Below are 27,422 nucleotides of genomic sequence, written 5' to 3'. Positions count from 1 at the left end.
CCAAAATAACTCAAGACTAGAGACGAACCAATCCCGGGTTTTGGGACCGATACCGATCGCCTTTTAGCACAGTCAGCCGATAGTCGATTCCGATCGAGGGGACCAAGTATGATTTTTTCGGATGAAAAAAATTGATATGATTTTAATATAGTGGGACCTTCACATCAAGTCAGAAAACATTACTTATTAACTGAAGCTGCGTAACGAGCGATTATGCAGGTGAGTGGAGGACTTCATGGCTCTGCTTCTGCTTGTTGCTCCTGATTAAAAAGGAGCAAATGAACTAACGTTACGGTTAAATAAATCCGCTGTAACGTACTCACCATCGTTCATAGCCCTTCAGCTCTCATCCGCTATATATTGTCTTTAATGTCTTCATTTTTAGACAGCATTTGCTGGTACAAGCTTTTGTGATACAGGAGTTCTGCTGCCATCCTGACACACATTTGTTTGGGCTGCAACCATGATAACAGAGCCTTATTTAACGCATCCGTACAGTGCAGAAAATCGAGAAGGCTCCAATTAAAAAGTTACACGCCATCACAGTCCAACAGTTTCAGACTCAGTGCAAAAGACGGCATTAATATATGTGTCTTCATTTTCAAAAGTTGATGTGTGTTTTTTCGTCCATAAAAATCGGACTTGGTGTGAATAGTAATTTAGTCCTGTAGTCAAAAGACAAAAGATCTGTATTTCCATCTAGCGTTTGAACAAGGAACTGCAAGGTTCTTTGAGCAAGCTGCCTTGCGCAGACCTGCAGCAATTTTTAAATATGACTCATATGTTTTACATCACTGATCAGCTCTGAGGATCGGCTATGTTAGAGAAGTATTGGCCGATCGCATATTTGGGCTGAAAATCGGCCGATACCAATACGTAGCTGATCAAATGTTCCATCTCTACTCAACACTTTTGTTTTTTGTCTACTCAACAGTTTTGTTTTTTTTGTTTTTTAAAAAACAAAGGTAAAAGTGCTTGCGTGGCCTAGCCAGTCTCCTGACTTGACACCCATTGAAAATGCATGGAGAATTTTGAAATTACGACTCCATCAGAAAGACCCTCATACTGAAGAATGCCAAGAAGAATGGGCCAAAATTAAAGTACAAAGCTGCAAAAGGCTAATTATTCTTACTGTAGACATCTCAAATCTGTAATGGGCAACAATGGCTTTGCAAAAAAAAAATACTAATATTAATTTGTGGTGTCTGAGTACTTATTTTTCCTATCAATTTCATTTTATACACACTTTTTGTTCATATTTATCAAAAGTCAAAAGGCATTTAGTGTGTAATTATGTAGTCAATATACGCACTGGAAGAGTATTAAATAACAAAAATAAAAGCGCCTGAACACTTGTTTCCCCTCACTGTCAATGTGCTTCATTTACTGTCCATGTACTGTTGTTTGATTCTTCACTTTTCAACAGTAGTCCTTCAGAGAAAAGCAAAGGACAGAATAATTTACATACATGAAAGAACTAGATTGTCACCTTCACTGGTTTAAAAATATGCTCATTTACTGTCATGAAAAAAATTCTCCAGCTGATCACACCATTGTGTCCACAGGGGGAGAAGGGAAAGAAGGGCAAAAAAGGGCCTAAGGGGGAGAAAGGAGAACAGGGTGCCCCAGGATTAGATGCACCTTGCCCATTGGTATGTTCCAGCTGAGGGTTGGAAACCTCCCAGTGACGTAAGACAGAGGATCCCTCAGGGAGGAGTGACCCACTGGACAATCTGGCAACCCAAATCTACCTAACAATTCACCATCTGAAAGCACGGTGTGCTGTAATCCCTGGTGGTGTCTTGCTTTCCATATCGTATACCACAATATTCAGTTAAGCAAAATGCCTTATTCCACATTTGAGATGTAAATGCAGCTGTGGTTGGCGGTTGCCAGTCACCAGCCGGGTCACTCTTCTCTGCCCTGTGCCGTGCCCTCGCAGTGAGAGGCCGGAAGGGCGCCTGCAGCCTCTATCCCAGTAACACTCCCAGTTCCATTTCTATGACACAGGGTTTCCGGGGCTTTAAGGGTGAAAAGGGCGAGCCAGGCCAGCCTGGTCTGGATGGGTTGGATGCCCCGTGCCAATTGGTACAGTATCCTCTTTTCCTATCCTCTCCTGTGCATGTCTCCATCCCCCACCACAGCGTAGCTGCCAAATGCAGTCATGGCACAGTGCCCGGCTGCCAGCCTACACTCAAACATCCATGCATGGCTTATGAATGGGTAAACTGCTCCATTACTCAGCCACCGGACACCTGTCCTGCATATCCAGCTCACCAGATTCAGTGTAATTTTTACCTGCAGCATCTGTTGATTACCATGGACAATAACGACCTGTTCTTAGAAAAGAACAGAAAACCTGTTCTATAACAGTTTCCACAGCTGCCTGTTGAAGGAGGCCATTTTCTGCTCTTTTACTTAGTACAAAGAAACACGTCCAAGTGACCATGGTAATCAATCATACACAACAGATGGGGCAGATAGAGATTAGGTTTTAAAAAGCTGAAGTATTCCTCTAACTTGCTTTCTTACATGTACCCACAAGCTGTCATTTAGTACTATAGCAGAACTCAAGCTGACAGCAGTAATGACCCTTCTACATCCCACTAACTGAATATGCAAACTATACTTGTTATTATCTCGTTAGCTAAACATCAAGATCAACTCCCTAAGAATTAACGTTTTACCTAACTGTGACTCCTTCCTTCAGTCTTCCAAGTGAAAATTCAAGTAAATTAATTTTGCTGGAATGTCTTTCCAGGTTCCATAACCAACACTAACTAACCTGTTTTCCATGCTATGAAGCTATATGTTACAGGTCTCTTAGTGTCTTCCCTTTCACACTTTAGTCTGTCAACCTATTCCTATCCTACTTATTCCCTACCTGTTCCAATTGGGCACTTGATGGCTGAACTGAGAGCATATTCATATTTTGGCTCCTCAGTCATAATTTTTAAGTAGTTTAACTCTTTTTGAGTCAGTACTTGATGTCTCCAGTAATAACTCACTGTCTCTTTAATTAATATGATTAAAGATTTCATCAACACTCTTTATACTGAAGTATCTGTTAAAACAGTTAAGTAGTATGTGCTACTTTTTTACATCCTTATCTTAATATCTTTGTGTAGTTGGTTACATTTTACTGTTAAACATGATTTTTGACTTGGATGCCAAATGTTGATTTTTTGCATTTCTTAAATCTGCATGAATAGAGATGTTCAGAAAATTGAGATATTTTATAAATGAAGAGTTTCATTCCAAAATGGCATTTATCATTTTTTTATAACCAGTTTTTGAAAACAATTACATGTGTAATGAGGTATAGTAGACAACACATTTTTTTTTTTGCTCATAAAGGTGGTATTAATATTAAAATAGCATTGATTTGTCTTGTATATTTAAAGCCCACTCCCAACTATGCAAATCATGAAAATTCATGAAAGTGGACTATAATGCATTTTGGAATGAAACCCTTCAAATATTGTCTATGCATGTCCATTTTCACAATTATATACATTATATCATTAAAATTCTTTATTATTGTATATCTGAGGAAATAAGCTACGTCATATTTTACCATTACAATGGTTTGGTTTGACATGAATGAATTTATCAGTGTATGGTATGTTTTATTTGTAAAACGTGTTCAGTGTCATCGCATGCACCTTTGACTGACTTCATTATCACACTCAGTAACATAACATTTGACATATTTGCAAGTCAGTATTTTGGGGTCTTCTGGGCCTCTTGTAGTTAATAAGTAATGTTTTAAAAAGTACTCTGAAAAGACTAACAGACATAAGGGTTATTCCATACCAGCTTATCGGGCGCTTGGCAGAGCACATCATGGAAAAAAAATCATGCAAAACTTCTCTTTAACTTATGCAACTATGTTACATATTAAAACTGTGCTACAAAAGTTTTTTATTTAGAAATTTGTAAGGTTTGCCTCAAACACTTCTTGAATGTTTAATATATAATTTCATTGAGGATGGAACAGAAAAACAGAATAACACAAGAATAATATTTAATTTAAAATCAACTAGTTTATTATTAACAATAATGTTTCAATTCCCACAATGGGCTAATTTTCTGGAATTTGTACTTTTATGTCAGAGCTTATAATCTTTGTTAATCTTTCAGTCAGTTTTCCAAATTGTTTTTGTAAAATTTAGGGATCATGTATTCCTACACTTGCATCAAGTATTTTTATGACATTTGTTTTTTCATGCAATATTTTAAGCTATAATTTGACTTTATAATGACTTTACAACTGAAATCCATGTTTGAGGACTTTTTTTTACTTTGATGTTCCCAAAAGGGAAAAAATTACAAAAAATTACAGTTTATTTATTTATTTATTTATTTATTCATTTAGTTTTGTTAACATGAGGTATCTGATTAACAATCACAATATGAAGAAATGTATTACTAGTACATACAAAAACACTGGATCCTCAAATTTTGCTTTAAATTCAGCTTTATAATTCTTCTGGGACTGTATATCTCTTTTGACATATAATGTATTCTTGTATTGATATTCATCTTATGCAGAGAATCCCTCATAGTGCTATCCAACAAATAATTTGTATACGTAGGAAATGTAGGAATGCTACATAAAACCTAAACCCAAAAAAAAAAAACTAACCAAAAAAAAACGATTCAGTTTCGACGCTAAAAAATTCCATGCCTGAAAACTGTTTGGAGCACAGTGTTTTCCATGTTTGTGTAAATTTTTTTCTTGGAAATTAACGAGATGCCAGACCAGGCCCATGGTGAAGTGGAATAACCCATAAATGTAGTGGACATCCCCTACTGGTTTAAAATAGTCTGATCAAAGAAGTGCTAACTTTTCTATTTTCACTTGTCCTCCACAACAGGGTCCAGATGGACTACCAATGCCTGGCTGCTGGCAAAAGGTAAGTAAAATTAGATGTTGTCTATGTTAAAATACTGTTTTCAAACACCTCAGAAGCGGTATGATGTCCTGCATGAGGTTTACATTCTACATGCACATCAAGTAACACTGTGTGGTGGCTAATGCTTTATGTTGTGTTAGCTGTGAACCTCTCTGTGTATCCGTATGTTATCTTACAGTACCCCTTTATGTTTCTCTTACAGTGATCAGTCTAACTCAAACCGCATGGAATTTGTAAATAATGCTTCATTTTTGTATTTATAGTTTTTTTTTTTTAATTGTGGAAAAGAATATAAATATAAATGAATATGAATATAAATGTGTGTGTACATTGAAGGAAAAAACACAAATCTCATCAGACTCACACACAGCTGCTTCCACTCACCCTTGTGCGGTCATGGCAGTGTGTGTCACGTTCATACAAGTAATAGTGGAGTTCATAAACTTCACCAGCTAATAAACTCTTGCACATGAGGGCAGCTGTGCATGGTCCTCGGAATAAGAGTGGCTACCGAAATGGACTAAAGGGGTGCGGAGGAGAAGGAGGCGATGAAGAGATGAGGACTGGTTGGCAACATTGGAAGCTAGCTGTAGATATCTGAAAACTCATCACTCATCATCATGCTGTACTACCAAGCTTAAAAGACTAAGGACTGTCTCCATGAGCCAAAATAAGCATGAATGTGTATACATATCACCTGGCGGTGTGGTCAAAACTGGTATGGCTTCTGCAAAACACTAACTGGCTGTCGGTTTTTGTATTTTTCTTTCCCTCACATTGTATTATAACAAATTTTCGTCCCTAAAGTTTTACTTTGCTTTTTTTGTCATCTTCTAAAGGGAGTCACACCTTGGTTGGTGGCCTGAGAAGTGATTTATCTCGAAGTAGAAAAAGCAATTGTTGGTTTGCTTTATTGTAAGGAGGTCAGTTTCTGACCTGGCCTTTGCAGCGCCTCTGTACTTCACTTGGGTGACTCAACTGGTGAATGACCACCAGTGGACTTTGATCATAGAGTGAGCAGAAAAAAGGGGCAGCTGCTGCACTGGTCTTCAGTACAATCATGACTAAAGTGGACAGATCGGCCCAAATGCACTTGCTTGGACCTCACGGTTCCTTGGAGTGGGTGTGACAAGTGGGAAGAGTTTTCTACAACCATCGGAAATGCTACAGGCTGTAGCAAGAGGCTACTGATCTACTGAGAACAACAGGATTACATTTCTTTAAACTTTTTTTTTAACTTTTGTTGATGATTTGATTTATTTTACTATAGCCTTTGGTGCCTCAAGCCTCTTATTATTCATTCCCTTACTGTAAAACTTTACATTTTGTGCTTTGACTTGTGGAAATGTTTCATAATGGAGTACAAAACTGCAACGACTGTAATGCATACTGTTCATACTGCAAGAGCAGTTGAGGGCACTGAAATAGAAGAGTTTCTTTGTTTTTGAAGTGCTATATTCTTTCTAGGGCTTCAAAAAGAAGTCAGAGTTGCTTACAGGGTCGTTTTGCCTCTCAAGGAATGCACACCTCTGTGCTGAAGCTAGCAGTAATGATAATGTCTCTCCAAATTCCATTCAAGAAGGTGCTTCTGGTTCTTTATTATTTGCTTCAAACCATTTTACATTGTGTGCCATGTAGGCTCATGTAAATATTTCCTATCAAACACAAACAGCATAGAAAGCTTCTTTGTCCAAATTAACGTTGTCTACCAGCAACGTTATGTGCAACAGATAACAGTGAGTGCTGTGACATTCCAGAGCCATTTGGAACGACCTGGTCATTTAGTATTAGTCTTTTGGTGACATTTCAGTCGTTTAAACTACATATATCTTTTGAAAAGATGGAGCGAAAGGCGAAAGGAGACTATCGACAGAAACAGATCTCCAGACTCAGTCAACAAACCTGAGAGCTTCATCTCAGCCTAAACTGCCTTTGACTGAGCGGAATCTAAGATTGTTTATTGGAATAGCTTTGTGGGGGCTCTTTCGGGCATTTCATTTTCTGAAGCAGCCATGAGGCAGCTTGGTTGTTTTTGTTTTGTTTGTATATACAGTCTGTATTAACCGAAAAAATCTGCATTTGCTTTTATACTTTTAAGTAATGCAGCGTTAATTTTATACTTAAGCATATTGCTGTCAAAAGAGGCATTCCTTGTATTGTAATTTGGGGTAGCTTTGAAGGTCTTTATACCTTTCAGTATTATACATGTATGGTGGAGTTCTGCACTGAAAAGTAATGCCAGCTAAGGATGAGTATTAAGGATACTTTTTTGTCCAATCTCCACTTTTTAACATTGTTACATTACACCATACTCCACAGTTTACGTTAACATTAGGCCACTTAATCACAGTTAATTGTGTTAGACAGCCGTTCTGGTCACGCTGTTACTCTTCACATCAAAACTGGATTGATAAGCAAGAATATACCACACGCTAGATGTAATATAGCCCTGCCACCTTCATAATCCTTGTTACATTGAATGTAGATTAATATATGTATAGTGGACAATGCGTGTGCAGTTAAATATTTGCTCATTTGACAAAAAGTGCAATTTATACTTCTCTTGTATGTAATGATTTGTGAACCATATTCAGTATACAAATGCGCGTCAATGTCAATTACACACATTTATTGTAAGTTATAATAATATTTTAATCACTTTTACATTGGCACTGGTGATTCCTCTGTTTTTAATAAAGTATGGTATGGGCATGAACGAGGCTCAGAGTTCATACATATAGACTACATAGTTTTGACATTTGTTTTTCAGGCTTTCGTTATCAAGCCATCATTAATTAAATATTTTCTGATATGTATTAAAGTGTGTCTCCATTTATTGTTTTTACACTTACTGAAACGATCCTGTTTCGTCGAGCTGTTACTTAGGTCATTTCATTTCAAGTGCATGAGAGCCAAATGCATCTTTTAAACTAATTTTCTTTCAATAAACTATTTTCTGTACTTTCATCATTGGTGCTGTATGAAGTTACATTTTTTTGTTGTTATTGTTTTGTTTAAAAGTGTCAGAATGTTTTGAAAATTCCACTTTTTCATAAACTATTACTTTTGAATTGTCCAGGACTTTTTGCCTGATCTTTAATTCACTTTTTTATTTGTTTCTTTAGGAAGTTAGTTATCCTGTGTTACAGCATTTCTTTGTTAAACTTAGGTCCTACAACTCCAAAGAGAAAGAAGTAGACTAAAAGCAGTTGTTTAAACCTGAAACAAACACACATTTGCAATGAATTACAGTTTATAGTGATATGTTGATGGTGTTATTGTAAACGATGCATAACACAGTGGTATAGTATGTTATGGATCTGATAATTTAGCAGAATCAAGCTTTATGGATGTGTTCTTATTCCAACATCACTTTCCTCTTTCACTTTTTCTTTCTGACGAAATGTGTTTTTGACAAAACACACTTCACAATCTCTCTCTCTCTCTCTTTATTTACATGGGTTTTACTTTATTTTATATGACTGATTTTTTTTTTTATTCCTTTCCTGGAAAACTGCTTTGCATTGTTATCAAGTGTGGCTCAAGACACTTCATTTCAAACACGTTTTATGTGACAGTAGTGTTGGAGCCAAATAAATTCAGCTGTTTTTCTCCAAATGCTTGCAGCAGTGGTTTTGTTCCTTACCTGAGACGATGAGACGATTCGAAATGGACAGGAATTTGTACTATTAACGGGACGATTAGCAGGTCAAAAAAAAATTTACTACAGCTGCTGCAGTAGTTTTTAGAATGAGACCTTCCTTTCTGGAGTAACTTTCTGAGAAAATACAACTGCTTTAGGATGTAATTTTCTGAAGCACTTGTTTTAAGCTGGTGAGTGCAGAAGGAAGTCAGAGAGCCAGCGTTGCTGAAGCCAAACATCTTACTGCAGCCCTATAACTGTAGCAACTGTCTTCAAATCATCATTACAGTGGATGAACAACCCAGCAAACACACAACGCTGTCATTATGTTGTCTACTTTCTTACAACGTTGCTACAATGTTGTCGAAAGTTACTGCAGTTTACGTTGTCTGAACAAGGTTGTCACAACATTGTCACAACCTCACTATTCAGTAATTTTGTCATACGATATGACTACCTGTAGGCAACTTAGCAAAATTCCATGAAGTTCCATGCACAACATAAAAGAACTTATGAGGATTCTAGGAGGTTGCGGCAACTTACTGACAACGTTGCCACTACGTTGTCACAATGTTGTCAGATAACGTTGTCACAACCTTCTGAGGAATTACATTTCAACTTTGTGACAACGTTGTGGGCACCAAAACAATAGGTCATCTACGTTGTCACAACACTGTCACAACGTCACTGTGTTTGCAGAGTAATAACTCAAACGGCAGAATTAACCTGCCACATGAGGAAGCAAGCTAAAAGCTAATCAGCTAGGTTAGCTACCACACCTAGAGTCAGCTGAAACTCAATGAAACGAGCCAATTAGCTAGCTCGTTAAGTCGCAAGCGTGAACGCGCCCTCTACAGTGTGAAGACTGGCGCATGCTCAGTAGCATCCCTCAAGGGGCGGCGGCAATCCAAGGTGTAAAAGGCGTAAGGGAGAGCCAGGATGGAGACCATGCAGGGTCACCAAGTGGGCGAAGGGGACGCCTGAGGTCACAGTAAAACAAACTGACTGCCCTGCCGTTCATCTTCAGCATGTTTTCTATCACGTTCTATCTATTTTAGCGAGCCACGATTTGTCTAATACAAAAGACAAAGTTTTGTGAGGAGGACCAGCAGATAATTCTTTGACTGTGAGGGTCCATTTATGGCACCAGAGTCTTTATAGCAGGCAGTAACCCAGCAGCGGCTCTAAAAGTTAAGTTACAGCGACGCTACTTTCTAGTTCAAGTATTTATTTATTTATTTATTTTTGACAAAATGGCCGTAGTTTTTAACCATCGGCATTTCAGTGTATAATAGAATAAATGTTAGATGTGTCCAGAATAGCTGTAGACGACTCCTAATGACAGACAAAGCTGTAAAACACTGAGAATGTAGACAAACTTACTAGAACTGCCTTAAATTTGAAATGTGGTAAAACATTACGCAGATAACTCATAGGTAATGAATCTAAACAATTACATAGTATATCTTTAAAAATCAATGTATGTGTGTCTATTTATTTGCGATAACTTGTGATGAGTCTTTTACATTGCAGTGGAGGACTTTTGGCCCACTCTTCTTTGCAGAATTGTATATATATATATATATATATATATATATATATATATATATATGTGTGTGGTGTGTGTGTGTGTGTGTATATATATATATATATATATATATATATATATATATATATATATATATATATGTATAGAGAGAGAGAGAGAGAGAGAGAGAACTGTTATAACATTTGGAAGAACCTCTCTGATGTCAAGATCAGGTGCTTGCCTTACAGCGAAGTTATGCTTTTCCCCAGTGCCAAATAGCAGAGGGTGGCCATTGCTGGGTATTGTAATAAGGAAACATTGGTCCATGAAAGCATGAAAACAATATAAAATCAAAAATTCTGTCAAACCTATGAGGCTGAGATGCAGTGCTGCGCTACAGATTACTGCAAACACAAATAACACATTAAACTCTAGTTTTAAAGTTCAACGAACTCTGTGCTGGCCTGGCACTCAGCCCTCCGCTCTACCCCACAGATATGGACACACACACACAACTTTGTATTACTGTCTTCGTGGGATATTTGTTTTGCTTGTAGGTCTATTACTAACTAGCTTGGTGCTGTACATCCGTCAAACCATAACCTCATCCCCAGGAACCAACATCTATAAATTATTATTTTTCAATAAATCAAAGCTGATTTTTAATATTTCGTATATTTATTTTTTCTTTGTGAGAATCTGACAAATCTGTCAAAAAAGATCGTTTTCCATCATCTTGAGGACACCTGATTCCTCAGACCTGATCTCACATGCGCGCGCGCTTGTTTGTGTGGGGGTGGTGGGAGCGCCCCCTGCTGATTGGCGGTGGAGAAGGAGGAGCGCGCAGCGCCAGTAGAGCTTCGCACAGCCAAAAGAAGCCACAGTGAGTGACAGGAGGACAGACAGAGCTGCTGCGCTCTCCTCAGACTCAGAGCTGCACAAATGGCATCGGAAGTGTTCAGTAAACAGAAAACCATCGATCTGAGAAAGAAGCACATTGGGTAAGAAATATTATTCAGCGTCAGCTCCATTTACTCCTTTTTATTTATTGTTGTGTGTGTTAGCACGACTGTCCTCTGGAGAGGTTAGAGATAGTAAACCTAACCACTTTAAAACTGCTATGATCTGTTCAGAAAGAACACATTCAGTTGTACTAAACTGAACCTCTGTTTCACACAAAACGTACATATTACATCTACATTAAACAGTAAATTTATTTTATGAATTTTTATATAAAACTTTAATGTCTGATCTTCCGGTGTGTAATTTCAAACTTTAAGGCTTTTTAATACTTAAATACTCTAACATTCACAAAACATATGTTTTGTTAAAACACGAGTCTAATTTGACTACACAATTTTCAACTAATTAGTGGGAAGTTGTAAAAATGAAGGAATGTTAGATGTGTTCAGAAGGATGAACAGAACTGTAGATAGTGATGGGGAGTCGATTCCAAAAGAATCGTTTCTTCGACTCCGACACGTCTCAGAGAGTAGGGGTCGACTCTCGGCCAATGACCCTAAGAATCAAAATGCTTGGAGTCGATTGTTCGACTCTATTATTTTTTCAATGTAATTGGCTCGAGGGGCTTTTTGACGGAGGAGTGTGTAACACAGGACAGAGTCTGAGTTGGAGTAGCGTGAATCATCGGCTTTAAACAGCGCTGCTCACCAGCCGCACAAAACCATTCTGATTCGTCCTGCACGGCGACTCCTCGTGTTCTTCATTAGGGTCCAGTCATCAGAGTCGGTACATGGAACAAAAATGGAAAACAAAAACAAACAATATTTTTCACAGAGCGTTGTGGAAAAGAGGATGAAGCTGAGATTTACTCTTTATTTAAATTTACGTTCCACCATAGTTACATTCTGGCGCACCATTCAGGTAAAAGCTGTGCCACTTAAGGTGGACCGGAAAAGTCGAATAAGAAGCTGGCGAATACGAACCAGACTTAAGCATTGTGAATAAAGGAACAAGCTAAACATCCACTTGGTGCCTTTTCCAAGAGTCCTGACTACAGAAATGATTTTCTCAGTACATCATTCTGAGTTTCCCTTCCCGCCTCATTATGTGACATAAGCTTCATTTTCATTACCATAATCTGTAGCTACTCAGAAATGTTAAGGATGGTTTATTCTCTGCTGGACCCCTTTATCAACAAATGCTTTCATGGTTAAAATTAAGGAGTTAAATTAATGAAGTCAAGAAGTCGAATCCGTTTATTCCACTAGTAGGAGTCGAGAGTCGGAGTCGGCTCCGGAAAATCCTGAGTCATGCATCTCTCACTGTAGATGATTCTTTAATGACTGACGAAGCTGTAAAACACTGAATGCAGATAAACTATCCGTCATGCATCAAATTTGAAATGTGGTAAAACATTACGCAGTTAACTCATAAGGAAATGAAGATTAAAAAAAATAATTACACCCTATCATATAATAACTTTGGTGTTCCTAAAAAACTTGAGGTATTTAATAGTGATTTGATACTCCCTCTCCCTCCCTTTCTCTCTCTCTTTCTCTCTCCCTCTCTCATGTGTAGACCCTCCTGCAAGGTCTTCTTTCAGCCATGACCCCATCAAGATTGTTCGAGCTAAAGGCCAGTACATGTACAACGAGAAGGGCGAGCAATACCTGGACTGCATCAATAATGTCGCTCATGGTAAATACAGACATGTTGCCTTGACTGCTGTAATTTCTTTCACTCCTCTCACACCATGAGCTGTAAATCAGCGTCTATTAAAGGCTAGGTTTGTTCCCCAGGCCTGACATTTATTACAGCATTTAAAGTTGCTACTGCACATATTATTAACCGTTTAAGGACTAAGCTAAGTGACTGCCTTGTCACTTGTCTTGTTGTTTTTAACTGTAAAGTTGTGATACAGTACACTGTCTAAAAGTGTTTTATATCATCTGACTCAGCACAAACTCAGCTTTTAAGTAATACATTTCAGTTACTGAACAGAAATATTAAATAATATTAATTCTTTTTCCACATGTTTATTGAAAAACCATCAAAAACATACAGAATGAAAAAATGGATGAATAATCTACAGTGTAAACCACTGTATGAACTATATGAAAGGTCAGTGGAAGTCTTTACTATGTGTATGTATAGACCTGTGACCATTTTTCTCATTACTGTCTGCAGGTGCTTTTAGTTTATGCTCTTACTGGTGATATATATTGCTTGAAATCTTGTTTTGTGGAAGTCTAAATGTTTTGAAGTATTTCAGAAATTGCGCTGGTCCTGCTAGAAAGCTGTAGCACACTAACACTATGTCAGCAGTCCTGTTTTAAACGCGGTGTGGGAGAGTTTCTTAAGCTAAACTCCTGCTTTGACTGGATCTGCTGGATGGTGTATTTTATCTCCTGTTTGCCTACAAACAAAAGAAAACAATGTGTAGGAAAAAATTGGTTGATAAACTTTATTTATGCACTGATGGACATGCAGTACAGAAGACTCTGCAGAGTCTGTAGTGTAGATCTGTTTTTATCTGTAGTTTTGGAAAGTTAACTTAATTTTGTATTTGTATTAATTTTGTAATGAGTGTATTTGTAACACTCATTATTTTAAATGAGTGCGTGTTTTATGTTAGCAAATATTTTGAAAAAAATGTTAAAAATTCAGAAGAATGCAAGGTATCTTCAAACCTTTGGTTGCCAGCATTACTATGGAGTTGCTCCCAATCTTTGCAGCTGTAACAGCCTCCACTCTTTTACAAAGGCTTTCCACAAGATTTTGGAGTGTGTCTGTGGGAATTTGTGCTCTTTCAGTCAAAAAAAAGAGCATTTGTGAGGTCAGACACTGATGTTGGACAAGAAGGGTTGGCTTGCAAACAATGTTCCAGGTCATTCCAAAGGTGTTCAGTGGGGTTAAGGTCAGGACTCTGTGCAGACAACTGAATTCCACACCAGACTCTTTAAACTGTGTCTTCATGGTGCTCACTTTGTGAAATGACCCACAGTCATGCTGGAACAGGAAAGGGCCTTCCTCAAACTTTTGCCACAAAGTTGGAAGCATGTAGCTGTCCAAAATGTGAACACATGCCTCTACTGATCTAGAATCCAGTGGTAGCACGCTTTACACTCACGCTTAGTACTGTGCATAGTGATTTCAGGTCTGTGTGCAAGTGGTCTGTCTCATTTCATGAAGCTCCTGATGCACAGTTATTGTGCTAATGTTGCTTTCAGAGGCAGTTTGGAACTTGGTAGTGAGTGATGCAACAGAGGACAGCACTCGGCGGTCCGCTCTGTGAATTTGTTTTGTCTGTTGCTTCGTGGCTGAGCTGTTGTTGCTCCTCAATGCTCCCATTTCACTTACAGTTGACCAGGGCAGATCTAGCAGGGCAGAAATTTCACACACTGACTTGTGGCAAAGGTGGCATGCCATAACAGTGCAACCTTCAAAGTCACTAAGCTCTTCAGTGTGACCCGTTCTACTGCCAGTGTTTGTCTATGGAGATTGCATGGCTCTGTGCTTGATTCTATACCCCTGTTAGCAATGGGTGTGGCTGAAACACCTGAACTTAATAATTAGGAGGGGTGTCTACATATGTGTGCCCATATAGTGTAATTCTATCAACATAAAATTATGTCAGTGTCTGTCTGATTAGTCAAGTGAAAACAGAAATTAAATTTCTGTGCATAATTCCTCAAGCTGTCTAATTGGCATGTTTCTAGGTGGAGAAGTGATCTCTGATCTCTATGTTCTACTCTTTCAGTATTAAGCTTTTTGACATCTGTTGTTTGCATCTCTCAGTGGGACACAGTCATCCAGAAGTTGTCAGCGCTGGAGCCAAGCAGATGGAGCTCCTGAATACCAACTCACGCTTCTTGCATGACAACCTTGTTCAGTATGCTCAGCGCCTCCAGGCCACCCTGCCTGAAAAACTCTCAGTCTGCTACTTTGTGAACTCTGGGTAGGTCCAGTTACCCAGCATGTGAGTGTGAGAATGCACATATGTTTATGTTATGAGAATGCAAAGCTTCAGCATCTTGAAAATCCATTACCAAGACATAGACTGAGATAGCTGTTCCTAAGAGAGAAAAAACAGACCTTGTTTGCTCAAATGCCCATATAGGACCTGCAGTTTGGTCCTGCAAGTTTTTTTCATTACCACTGCTTCAAAGTATATACATTTACAGAAATAGTTTAACCCCTTGAATGGCCAGGACCCACCGGCAGGTCCAAAGTTTTACTACGTACTTCTGTAACCTAAGAATAACTCAGTTTACATTGAAGTCCATGTAGTTACTGAATAATAACCCATAGTATGTAATAAACCTGGGATTTGAGGGAGTTAAGAACAATTGCATTTTAGATTCATAGCTCACCTTGAACACAGAAATGCTAATCATTTACAATACAAATGCCAGCTCCTAACAAGAACATCTACATGTGCTGAGGGGGATCCAAAGGCCAGACAGATTTTTACAAAATAGATTCACAGTGCAATGAGAGCAAACCGGATTAACTCACAGCCAATGGCTGAGCACCTGCACGTCTCCCACCCATACTTTATGGCTTCCAGCCAACTCCCAGTAGTATGGCCTGGAATGTAAACACGTGCAGGACAGGCAGCTGCTCCTGTCCTCTCTGATGCAAGACTTCACTGGAATCCAGTTATGAGTTTCTTCTACACTCTCCTATACTTCACACCAAAACAGGTTCTCAGACGTATTGTTGTAGAAGAACCACTTTTGGTTCCCTAAAGAATCTTTAGATTCTACAGTTCTTTAAAACCCACTCAATTAAAAGGCTCATTAGAGAATCAACAGTGGTTCCTCTTTGACATATTCTGAACAGCGTAGGCTCAGCTCCAGACATGATTGAGGTCTTCAAAGATGATCTGATATATTTGTTCTGTAGAATTCACTAGAACTGAATGTGCAAAATACAAAATGTGAAATTCCACCTCCTGTTTAGCTCCTTTTACTTTCTATGACTATAAGCATAAATACTATTCGGTGAGGTAAAGTTAGTCACATTCTGAATACACTCATCTGCAGGGGTGCACAGTATGGCAATACTTATTATCATCATGATAAATCACAATAAGCTTTTCTGAACATATCATGGAAATTCCAAGTGTCTGCATAATTCATTCATTCAGAAATTCATTCGGAGAGGTTTGACGTGATTGTCTCCAAAATTTACAAGAGAAGGACATACTTTCTTAATTTTTAATGGAAGTTAAAGAAACGTAATTTTTTCTGAGTCATTTTGGAGCATTTTTGTTCTTCCATTCATCATGAATACAATGGAAAGGGCATATCACCACCACTATGAACAATTCTGAGTAAGTTTCTTTTTAAAAATAAATAAATAAATAAGAATCAGTGGAATTGCCTTTTAAAGAACACCGACCACTTGCATTTTCCCTACAAATAGGGCATCATTCATCTTCTTAAATTTAATACAGTGCAGACTGTTAACTCTTTACATGACCAGAATGGATTCCTTTTGTCTATTCCAACATATCAAACCTCAGAAAAACTAAATATTGTGATACATATTGTTTATTGTGAAAATGACTTGAAATATTGTGATTTTATATTTTGCCATATTGCACACTTCTTCCTATCTGTGACATGCTGGCCTGCTAATGCAAGGGCTATGATGTAAGATAAGTAAGCTAGTTATAGAGTAGCACAAATGCACAGCATCTAAAAGTAGGTAATATAGAAAAAAGAATAAATCAACAGTCACCCTTTTATGTTTTACTGATGCACCTACAGGTGTGAAAGAATGAGCTTTAAGCTCTTTCACCATTGCACCAGAAAATTCTTCCTAAAAAGACAGATGTATATGCATCTTTATCTATAGACTGGACTGCTTTAAAACATCTGGCACAGGACCATGACTGTGTTTCTGTATAAAAATCTTCTTTTGAAGAACTTACAGGTGCATCTCTTGAGTTTAAGTGAAAGATCAGTTCAGGCTCCAAGTCCAGCTGAACTAATGTTGCCCTGTTGAAAGGAAACGGCTATCTTCTGACTGAAAGACGAATATGAACCAGTTTCATGGTGATTCAGTAGCTAAACCTAATTCTTGCCCTTTGACTTTTAGCTCTGAGGCCAACGACCTGGCCTTGAGATTGGCTTGGCAGTACACTGGTCACAAAGACATCATCACGCTGGATAAGTAAGTCAATACCACACTGCGTCTCTGTCTGTTTTCTCTCTACACGTACGCCTAAAGAGTAACCAGGTTCATAGAAGCGCTGAGCTATCAGCTTACACATTAACTCTACCTAGTGTCTTGTGTCTGCTGCTGACTACAGACGAACTCAATCAGATATTTAGTCATACTAACTGATATGAATTGATAGTGTGCAGTATTATGTCCAATAACCACTCTGGAAGGTCAAACACAGTTAAACTCATGGAAGTCGTTGGCAAAAATGAAAGCATGCTGTAATTTTATAGTCATTATTTCTCACTAATGCACAAATTCTGTTGAAAATTTGAACTCTAAGACAGGGGCTATGTGTATTTTTAAGGCAGTATTAAATAAAATAGCTATTTCGAATTTCTGAGTGATTTTGAGGGCAATACAGTCTCCCACAATGCAGTCCTAATTTCTAGTGAACACAGTAGGTCACATCAGCTGAATGTATACCAACCTGCACCACTGATCTTTTATTACTAAGCAACGGACGGAGGAATGTTAGATAGTGTTAACTGCAAGCCACTGAAAATGAAATTTAACAGACTTTCTGGAGAAGCACTATGAAAAAAAGACCCAATTGGGGAGAAACATTGGAAATAATGCCAAAAAATAAACAAATATATAAAACTGCAGGTCTGTACAGTTACAGTCCATGTGTATGCCTACAAATGAGAAGGTAACTTCAGCCTCGCTCAAGCAATGTATGTTGTTTTTTTTATGCAAGTGGTGAATACCAATGCAGGCTGATGATAAGAAAGTGTCCAAATTAAATTTTTTTAATCATGCATTTTTACTGCTTTTTTAGCAAACTAAACAGTTCACCCCCATATAGTGCAATACTATTAAGGACGTAGGGATCTGTTTTGGTCAAAGCCATGGTAAACATCTGCAAAGCATTTGTAGTGGACTTTAAAAGCAGCAGCTGAAAGAAGTACCTTTACTGAGTCAGGAGAAAAAAAGAACATACTAAAATATGGTCTATGTGTGCCGCTGTGAGTCACCCTGTAAAGACTGAAATAGTCATTTATAAGTCAGAGGCACAGAGTTTTTCAGACCAGATAATTCACTCACATCCTCAGAAGACGTCCTTCAACAAGTTTTGACTAAGTTCTCTTTGAATTTTCTTTCAACACACTCGCAAAAGTCAGCTTTATCCACTTGTGGGGTTCCGAAGCACAACCGATGTCACAAAATGTTCTTTCATATATTGTGTGCAATTACACATTTCACCAGAGAGGTCTCCAAATCCCCTAATCTTACATAGTGTTGCTTTAAAATGAAGCGTCACCATATTTTGCTGCATAATTTAAAGGCAACAGAAGTAAAAACTTCTAACTGTTAAGGCCAGAAAATAAATATAATTTATGGCTTTAAATGGATACTAGTCTTCTTGAAGTATATTTTTCCAGGTGTGAAGCAGGTGTGATTATATGCTCATGAGCTGCTTTGATTGAAACAAATAAGATGCAAACTCATCCTTAAATGTAACAGAATGATGGACAATCACAGCATGAAAGACTCCAAGCCCCCTCTGACTTCTGATGTCTCACATGCCTCACACAGTAACTGTTTGTTCCTTTGTTTATTTACAAGTTGGGCATTCAGTGCTTGACAATGTCCATTGTGCTCTTCCTGCAGTGCCTATCATGGCCATGTGTCATCACTAATCGATATCAGCCCCTACAAATTTCACCAGCTGGCACAGTCTGAGCACAGTCAGTACGTGCACGTGGTGAGTACTGAACAACACCCACACCCATTCACTGACTCACTGATCTACTCACCTTTCATTATTCTGCCTCTCTCCCTCCTCTATCTGCCCTCTCTTTCCCTGTTTCTCTCTCTCCTTCTTCTTCTCTCTCCTCCTTCTCTCTCTCCCTCCTCATTCTTTTTCCTTTCTCTCTTCTTATTCTCTCTCCCCCTTTCTTTCTCTGTTTCTGCCTTATCTCTCTCTTTCTCCCCTTTCTTTCTCTCTTTATGCCTTATCTCTCTCTCTCTCTTTTCTGTTTCTCTTTTCTGTCTCATCTGTCTCTCTTCTCTCCTCTGTTTCATCTCTTTCTTCTTTATTTAACTTTCTCCTTCTTCGTTCTTTCTTCTTGTTCTCTCTAGCCCCCTCTTTTTCCTTCATCTCTCTCTCTCTCTCTCTCTCTCCCCCCTCTTTCTGTTTCTGTCTCTCTTTCCTTGTTCTTCCTTGAGAAAGTATTGTTTAGTAATATGTCATCATAAGACCCAGCAGTTCTGTCTAGCTACTGAAATCTAGCACTGTTTCAACTTAACAAGCCAAATCCGCATATGTTACCAGAATGAATATTTAATTGAGACTGACTGTACACTCATACCAAATGTTCCAGCCATGCTAGTTACATCCTTTTAATTTCAGCTGTAACTTTGGAATGTTTAGTATTTAAGTGCATCTCCAGCAGGTTTACAGTGTGGTCATGATAATTACTGTCCTTTTCTGGAGTGCTAAACCACAAACAGCAGTTAGGTTAATCTTAACGCTGTATGTGTTGGGGTTGTCAGATGGTTGGTCTCAGGTTCATCTTGCTCCACTGCTCACTATCTGAATATTGCATGGCCTATACAATTCCCAGTTTCTTAACTTGGGTGATCAAGTGGAACACCACGTTCCTCCCTGTGTCAAAGATGTCTCAGTACTGAAAAAAATAAAAAAAGTGGGTTGTTTGACTAAAAATATATTGATATATTTAATATAATAAATTAATATATTGAATGCAATTATAACTATGCTGAACTAACATATATGCTGACTCTATTTGATTGAATGGACATGGGTAGCATGGTTAAATTAAGCTGAAACAATGATTTAGTTTTCTGAGGTCTGCTTTCCAAAAAGAGCTACAGCACTTTATAATAGTTTTCAAATAATTTATGTGTTTTTAATATGAGGATGTTTTCAGAATTGGGAGTTTAGAAACCTCTGAGCTGATTGTCACATTTAAAATAATATGTGATTCTCAGGCTCCAAGTCCAGATATCTACAGAGGAAAATACAGGGAAGACCATCCAGATCCTGCTACTGCCTATGCAGATGACGTTAAAGGCATCATTGAGAAAGCTCATGCAAAAGGATGTAAGGTATGTTCAACATGCATATTAGAAAATAACTGTTAAATTGACCTATTATGAAAATTATCATAAACAAACCATGTTGAAAACAGTAATACAGAATAGACATCTCTAAATATAATCCATCAGTCAAAGGTCTGGAACCACATGATTAAGTACGTATCTTACCGATATTGTTATCTACAGGGTTTTGCTTAAATGCTTGAGCAGTTGTTACCTAAACAAATAAAAGTTGTTCAGTTCTTGCCTGTGTATGAACGTATTTCTAAACTGGAAATGGTAAATTAATGTTTTCTACTTTCAGCAGATGACAAACTCTGAGCATATATATATATATATATATATATATATAAACTTTTTTAAGCTGCTTGAGAGCGTGTAATGGGCTGCTTTTACAGGAATAGATCAGTAAACAATCAAATTTACATGATTTAGAACAAAATATGTCTTGGATAGTTAATTAGCCAAGATATGTTTGGTTCTAAATTTGACTTCTTTACTTTTGAACTAGAGCTACAAGGCTAATGTTGCTAACAAACAGTGGATGTCAATAGTCTCCCAAACTGTTTCCACAAATACATGCCCAAAACTTCTCTCAACCCACTCAATTCAGGTTGTGAAGACAAGTTGATGTGATTTAGAACATAGTATGACTTTCTGTAGATTTCTTTGTCCTGTTTTTGCAAAATGGAACACAACACTCAATTTTTGTAGGTTTATCGTTATTCAGTATGCAACTTCTAACTCTCGGACAGTAAAAGAGCCTTAAGTATTACTGTGCTAACACTACATGCCTATATAGTGACATTTTAGAAACATGCCCCTATATACCAGTCTCCAGGTTACCGGCCCAGCTTTTTTACGAGGTTACTTAACTTACTGATGTAATTTTAAGTGAGTAAGATTTTGTATGTATTTGTGGAAAAGGTTTTGTTTACTTTCAGCATTTGTTAGCAACATTAGCTTAGCAGCTCCTGTTCTACATTAAAGAAGCAAAACTTAGATACCAAATATGTCTTAGCTGATCGCCTCCATTTTGAGTAAGTGGAAAATCATGTAAATTTGAAATTAGTGTTTTGATTTTTTATGGTCAGTGCATAATGCCATATGATATTTGGTAGTCTGATATCTTCACTGTTATTCTAATCTGAGTATAATTGTAGGCTACAATTAAGGAAAACCGTTCTGTGAGTAGATGTGTCCAAACCCATTTTGGGACTTTTATTCTTAAGAGTGTGCTTTGCAAGGTGCTTCTTCTCAGTGGCTTCCTATGACCTCTTTCCAGTTCATAATCATAAAATTAATTTCATTTTCAACCTGTCCTTTTCTCTATCTGTTTCATTTTTTCTTTTTCCCAGGTTGTACAAAGGTCTCACTGATTTGCAGGGACATCTCTGGATTTTCCAAATGGTTCTAAATCCTGTGTTGCATGAAAATGAATGCTCAGTTTACACTGGCATTTCAGAAAGAAAGTCCTGACTTCTCATGATGCGAGGAAGTTGAATTTGACTGTAGAGCTCATGGATGAAGAGAATTGCATTTGGGCCTTATTTCCTGGACCCTGATATTCTTATGTCTTTTTTCTCTCTCTTCTGCATACAAGTACTCCATCTTCTTTTCTGAATACTGTATATTGTCCTTCCTAGCTGTTGTGCTCAGCCAGATGGCTCTTAATAAGAGCATCACCAGATGGGCCACACAGAGTCCTACACAGCGAGGGTATGGGGGTCTCACACAGTCTTCTTTTGTGTAGATTGCTGCTTTTATTGCCGAGTCACTGCAGAGTTGCGGAGGGCAGGTGATTCCTCCGGTGGGCTACTTCCAGAAAGTGGCACAGTATGTACCAATTCCATTGTGCTTAATTGAACTATGCTTGACATAATAATGCATTCTTTCATTGTTATTGCTGAGAGGTTGGACAAGCCTACATAATGTTGAGTATCCAGTTTGAACGCTATGCTACTGAGCTGGACTATGTTGTTAGCTAATCAAAGCCAGGCAGGTTGGAAGAGACAGTGACAAATTTGATGTGACAGAATCAGAACATGTTATGCTAATGTTATATCAATTATGGAAAAAAGGCAAATCTGATCTGTCCTAACAATGTGACCTTTTATACATGTAGCAAATAAACATTTTATGTAAATAATGCTCTCTACATTCAGATATTTTGACAAGAGTTATGTGTGCAATTTCTCATAAGGTTGTATGACATGTTTACCAGTGTTCTGTAAACCTCGCAACAGGTGCTACATAAAAAAAATGCATTTTGTGGGCAGAACATGGAAAGATCTTTTGACAGCCTGAACAATTCTCTTATCTAATGAGCCACATAAGAAATCACGCAATAGTTGTGTGTTACCTTTTGAAAGTATTTGATTTGTTATCTTTTCTGTCAGTTTTCATTTGCTAGTTATGTTGAGACTATGTGCCATAGCATTTGGTTTATACACCTTTGTAGAATAACCTTTTGGATCTAAGGCCAACTACTATGTGGTAAGTGGTAATGATTTTTTTCATCTTTGCAAAAAAGTTGAATGACGGTTAAAAGTGACCAAGGCTCTATTTGCATTGTAAGCGTGCATGTCATAGTGCATGTTTACATTTGAGTACCTAAAGCACATGAATGTCACAAACATTAAAATGAGAATGTTTGCTAGTTTCTGTTTTTATACACCTGTTATGGAAAAAAATGCACTTGTAGTACATATCCATATTTGTGTTTACCACAACTTTCTTTTTTACAGGCATGTAAGAAAGGCAGGTGGTATCTTTATTGCTGATGAGGTGCAGGTCGGTTTTGGAAGAGTTGGCACCCATTTCTGGGCCTTCCAACTGCAAGGGGAAGACTTCATACCTGACATTGTCACAATGGGCAAACCCATTGGGAATGGACATCCAATGTCCTGTGTGGTAACCACCAAAGAAGTGGCTGAAAGCTTCATGTCATCTGGAATGGAGTATTTTAACACGGTGAGAAAAAGTGTCTACACTTAAATAATTTTCAGTTGACTTGTAAGTCTTAATAGACCATGATTAATACTTAGAATTTATTCTTATTTCAAACATAATTATGTAATTTTATATTTAAATATGTAGTAAGTCATGCAGTATTTTACATTTACATTTAATTTACAGGTTTAAGTCTTTAAGTCTCTTTCTTAGGCTCCTGAGCAGCACAAACAGCATTGGCTCTATCGTTGAGAGATCATAAGTTTGATCATCAGCAATGCCACTGCTGTCTGTGGCCAGGAGTCCAAGACAACATAATTGGCCTGGCTGTCTCTGAGTGGGTGCGCTGGTCCTCCCTCTCTCCCATTACACAGAGCAGTGTTAGTCAATGCAGGCGTCTGTTAGCTGATCTAAAAGAACTGTCAGTTAGCGTTCACCCCTACAGTGACATTGACCTAATTACCTATTATCTTTCCACAAATCAAGACAGTATGCATAGCAATAACTTTGCATGAAATTCAAATCATAATCATATATCTCCTATTCTGCTTACAAATACAAATGTGGTATCGATTGAAACTTTCAACAGAATTTGTGTTTTAATGAGCTAGAGATAATTTATGTATAAATTACAACTTGTTTTTGTATTGCTACTGATAACTGCAGCTTCAAAGGATTGATGGCTGTACAGTAGCATGGCAGTATAAGTGGAGCAGTAAGTCATTTCAACCATGTTAACCTGACTAAAGACTGTCTCTGCATGTATCTCTAGTTTGGTGGGAATCCTGTATCATGTGCTATTGGCCTAGCTGTGTTGGATGTGATTGAGAAGGAAGATCTCCAAGGAAATGCCCTACGAGTAGGAGGATACCTCATTGAGCTGCTGGAGAAGCTGAAAGAGAGACACCCCTTAATTGGAGACATCAGGTCCCATTACAGTACTGTTCTTACAACTGCTTAGTGAGCACTTCTCCTACTATGTATTTTTCCAGTGGGAGTTAACCAGCCTTAGTTTGGGTTTGACATTCTTTGCAATAATTAGCTGTTCGGTACACAACCATCCAGCTCTGTCTTCTTGCCATAAATGCCAACAAATCATCACTGTTGTATTAAAGCCTCATAACTCTTTCTTTCTTTTTCTAGTTTATTTCAACATTTGAAAACACCAGCTGCTCTTTCCACAGTGTGAACATTTCATAATGAATGGACCAAAAGAAATAGTCTAAAAACCCATAACATTTCTCCTTTTATAAAGTTACCATTTCTGAGACACAAGGCTATAGACATAATATTATGTGACCTGCCAATCATTGTTGAATGAGATGGAATGCTGTCTAAAGTTGCAATGTTTCTGAAAATTCTTATCATTCCAGGTTCTTTGAGAGATTCATGACTAAACTGGTTTCAGCCAAATGTCAAATGACTCAAAGATTACCGCTTTTGTGTTTTACAGAGGTCGAGGCCTCTTTGTTGGGGTGGAGCTGGTGAAAGATCGGATTAAAAGAACTCCTGCGACAGCTGAAGCTCAGGATGTCATATATAGGTAAAGACCCTCTTTGAGCAATATAACCTGAAGCCTTAAGTGTCTTTATAGTTAAAGAACATGAATTCATCATATACAAACTTTTGGGTGCCCCAAATGACATATTATGTTGATTTTCTAAGTGAAAATAAGTTAACACATCTTCTGCAGAGAACACATTTCTGTACACTTTAATGCACACTGTGTATTTGCTGAATTGAACATATTGGGGGACAAATACATAAAATGCAGCCTGTGCAAAGGTTTTATATTTAATGTTTTATTTTTTCCAGTATGTTAAACTCAGGAAATAAATAGAAATTGTGCACTAAATTTACCGAAAACTTTTTGTTCCCTGTAGAGGATGTGCTAGCTTAGTTTCACTTAGAAAATCAACAAACATGTAATTTGATCAAGGGCCTTCAAACTTTTGCATATGAATGTCCATCAACACGTAAACATAAACAGTGCACAAAGATTCAAATTCAGAATTTTACTAAACACGTTTTCCCCACAGGCTGAAAGATCAGCGGATTTTAGTAAGTGCTGATGGTCCGCACCGCAACGTCCTGAAGTTCAAACCTCCCATGTGCTTCTCCACAGAGGATGCTGACTTGGCAGTAGAAAAAATTGACCAGATTATTACAGGTAGTCTTTTTAATTTTTTTTTTTTTACAGGTAGCCAAAATTTTGGTTTTATTTTACTTCTCTATACTCTCCTTTTTGATGACATCTGCTTTGTGCTTCTACTTCAAGATCTTGAGAATGCTCTGGGCCTCTGTATGTCTGCAAACAAAGATGCTAACAATGCACACAGCAAGAGAAAGGTAAGGTCAAAGTTGAAGAATCCTAATCCTATATGTTTGGGAGACAAATATTTCTTTTCTTGTATTTATCACTGTCAATCTACAAATGTATAAACAAAGTAAGTTCCACTGTTATCCTATTAGACATAGCAGGCTTAGCAGCACTTCCCTTATTTAAACTGTAATCTAATAACCAATCCCAGTTCAGTACAATCATACCAGTTAAACCAATATTTGTTTTCTCCAGGAGATCTTGGAGGAAAATGGACATGTGTTCCTCTCAAATGGCACCAGTGACATTCATCATACCACAAAAACTAACAAAAGACGAAGAACATAACAGAGTCTTACTTTAAACAGTATACTTTATGCTTACAGATCAAGGCCAGTGTTTTGGTATTCATTTCCATGTTTTAATGGATTCATAATAAGCTTGACAATCCAAACAAACACTATTTAACATGGAGTTACTTTGTGTATAATTTTGATCAAATTGCAAAACAATTTTTAAAAAGATTTTGTTGGTGACTGGACGTAACAGATGTGTATTTTATGTTTCTATGTAATAATTCATCATTAAAATATAATGAACACGTCAACTGAAAATAAAATTCTAAAAATTATGTTTTCACTCTTCTTGACGAGGGTTTTCAGTAGCACTTTTTAGCACTATTTTTCAGGATGGTACCTGGTATTTAATAGGTTAATAGTAGTAATTACATTGCATATTGGTTATAAAAGTATTTAGTAACGTATGTGACTACCAGGTATGCATAGCAGTATTTTGGGCTACAATGTAGTAATAATAATAATTACTCAGAATTTAAGAGGTAATTATGTAGTACTTACAAGTGATAGTATTATTGTAATATTTGCAGCACACTACAAGTTAATTATGGAAGCACATAACAGCTTTATTACATAATTATTACACTGTAGCACCAAGTACTATTGTTTTTCATCAAGTATTGTTGTAAAATGACAAGTGCTGTATTGTAAGTGCTGCCAAATTTTCACTTATAATTTCTGATGCATTAGTGTAGGTATATCTCATTTTCAAATGCCATCAAATGGCTCAAGACACAAACTCCAGCTCAGGTTCTGTAGCGGATTAAGCTCAAATACAAATAAGCAAATACTAATACTAATACTAAATACTAATGTCTAGGCCCTTTATTTAGAGGCCATCCCTAGATCAGCAACAGAGAACAATTAAGAACTGAATATGTAGCTCTGCATGATTAATAAGGGAAAAATGCTGCTTACAGGGAAAAAATGGTAAAAACTAAACCTAATCAAACATTCTTCAAAGTTCACATTATGCAAACATTACAAAAGGCCTGCACATTGATGCATTTTGCAAGAAAAAGGTTTGACAGACCTATATTAACTTTGGCAACAGGTGCTCCTCCACAAGCTGACACTGAACTCAGAATCTGGTCTACAAGCTGTTCACATGTACAGAGACTGACAAAAGTCCACACTCAGCAAGTTTCACCAGTATCTCGTAAGATAACAGCTTGCGACTCACTGGCCTGTTTAACTGTAATGGAGTGGAAAAGGCTTCAAAGTGCTCTGCACTGAGGCCGACTGTAGAAAAACAAATTGAGGGTTGTAGGAGACAAAGAGATGATTTCAGATGAGCTTTATTGGTTTCCTATTCAAGACTTATTACAGTTAGATAAAAATGTTTGCAAAATTCTTTTGCTATTTGTTTAGTTTGTTGCCATTTTGCAATTCTGTGTACTCCTAGTTTTGTCCAAAATAAAAAATAGGGCATTTTTATTAT

General features: G+C 37.5%; 2 protein-coding genes across 10 annotated transcripts in view; both read left to right on the top strand.

Annotated features, from left to right (window-relative positions):
* LOC118825735 (collagen alpha-1(XXV) chain) overlaps positions 1 to 8,537 on the top strand; it is a 223,450-nt gene extending 214,913 nt beyond the window's left edge. For 4 of the 8 annotated variants that reach the window (XM_036596532.1, XM_036596527.1, XM_036596534.1 and 1 more), the window contains 3 exons: positions 1,566 to 1,652; positions 4,881 to 4,919; positions 5,759 to 8,537. In XM_036596532.1, the coding sequence (XP_036452425.1) occupies positions 1,566 to 1,652; positions 4,881 to 4,919; positions 5,759 to 5,785 (153 nt within the window). In that variant the 3' untranslated portion in view covers positions 5,786 to 8,537. The other 4 variants (XM_036596535.1, XM_036596529.1, XM_036596533.1 and 1 more) reach the window with 3 other exon arrangements.
* Positions 8,538 to 10,941: 2,404 nt separating this feature from the next.
* etnppl (ethanolamine-phosphate phospho-lyase) lies at positions 10,942 to 26,256 on the top strand. Of its 2 annotated transcripts, XM_036597542.1 has the most exons (13): positions 10,942 to 11,091; positions 12,632 to 12,751; positions 14,852 to 15,011; positions 17,162 to 17,236; positions 18,902 to 18,995; positions 20,246 to 20,362; positions 22,107 to 22,189; positions 23,101 to 23,326; positions 24,078 to 24,232; positions 24,759 to 24,848; positions 25,345 to 25,475; positions 25,584 to 25,654; positions 25,881 to 26,256. In XM_036597542.1, exons 2-13 carry the CDS (start codon positions 12,697 to 12,699, stop codon positions 25,971 to 25,973), a joined length of 1,350 nt encoding a protein of 449 aa, XP_036453435.1. In that variant the 5' UTR covers positions 10,942 to 11,091; positions 12,632 to 12,696; the 3' UTR covers positions 25,974 to 26,256. The 2 variants fall into 2 exon arrangements, with proteins under 2 accessions (XP_036453435.1, XP_036453436.1); XM_036597543.1 differs by lacking the exons at positions 10,942 to 11,091; positions 12,632 to 12,751 and adding an exon at positions 13,152 to 13,174.
* The last annotated feature ends 1,166 nt before the right edge of the window (positions 26,257 to 27,422 follow it).

The sequence above is a fragment of the Colossoma macropomum genome, unplaced genomic scaffold, assembly GCF_904425465.1.
Source record: "Colossoma macropomum unplaced genomic scaffold, Colossoma_macropomum, whole genome shotgun sequence".
Taxonomy (NCBI): Eukaryota; Metazoa; Chordata; class Actinopteri; order Characiformes; family Serrasalmidae; genus Colossoma; species Colossoma macropomum.
The sequence above is the reverse complement of the archived record's forward strand: the minus strand, read 5'-3'. Positions and strand labels throughout refer to the sequence as shown.

What these genes read in the sequence shown, in the direction of transcription:
- etnppl (XM_036597542.1), top strand. Translation starts at nt 12,697, where the DNA reads ATGTACAACGAGAAGGGCGAGCAATACCTGGACTGCATCAATAATGTC. An exon ending in GACATCATCACGCTGGATAA is followed by an intron (nt 17,237 to 18,901) that starts GTAAGTCAATAC and finishes CTCTTCCTGCAG; the next exon opens with TGCCTATCATGGCCATGTGT. An exon ending in CTCATGCAAAAGGATGTAAG is followed by an intron (nt 20,363 to 22,106) that starts GTATGTTCAACA and finishes TCTTTTGTGTAG; the next exon opens with ATTGCTGCTTTTATTGCCGA.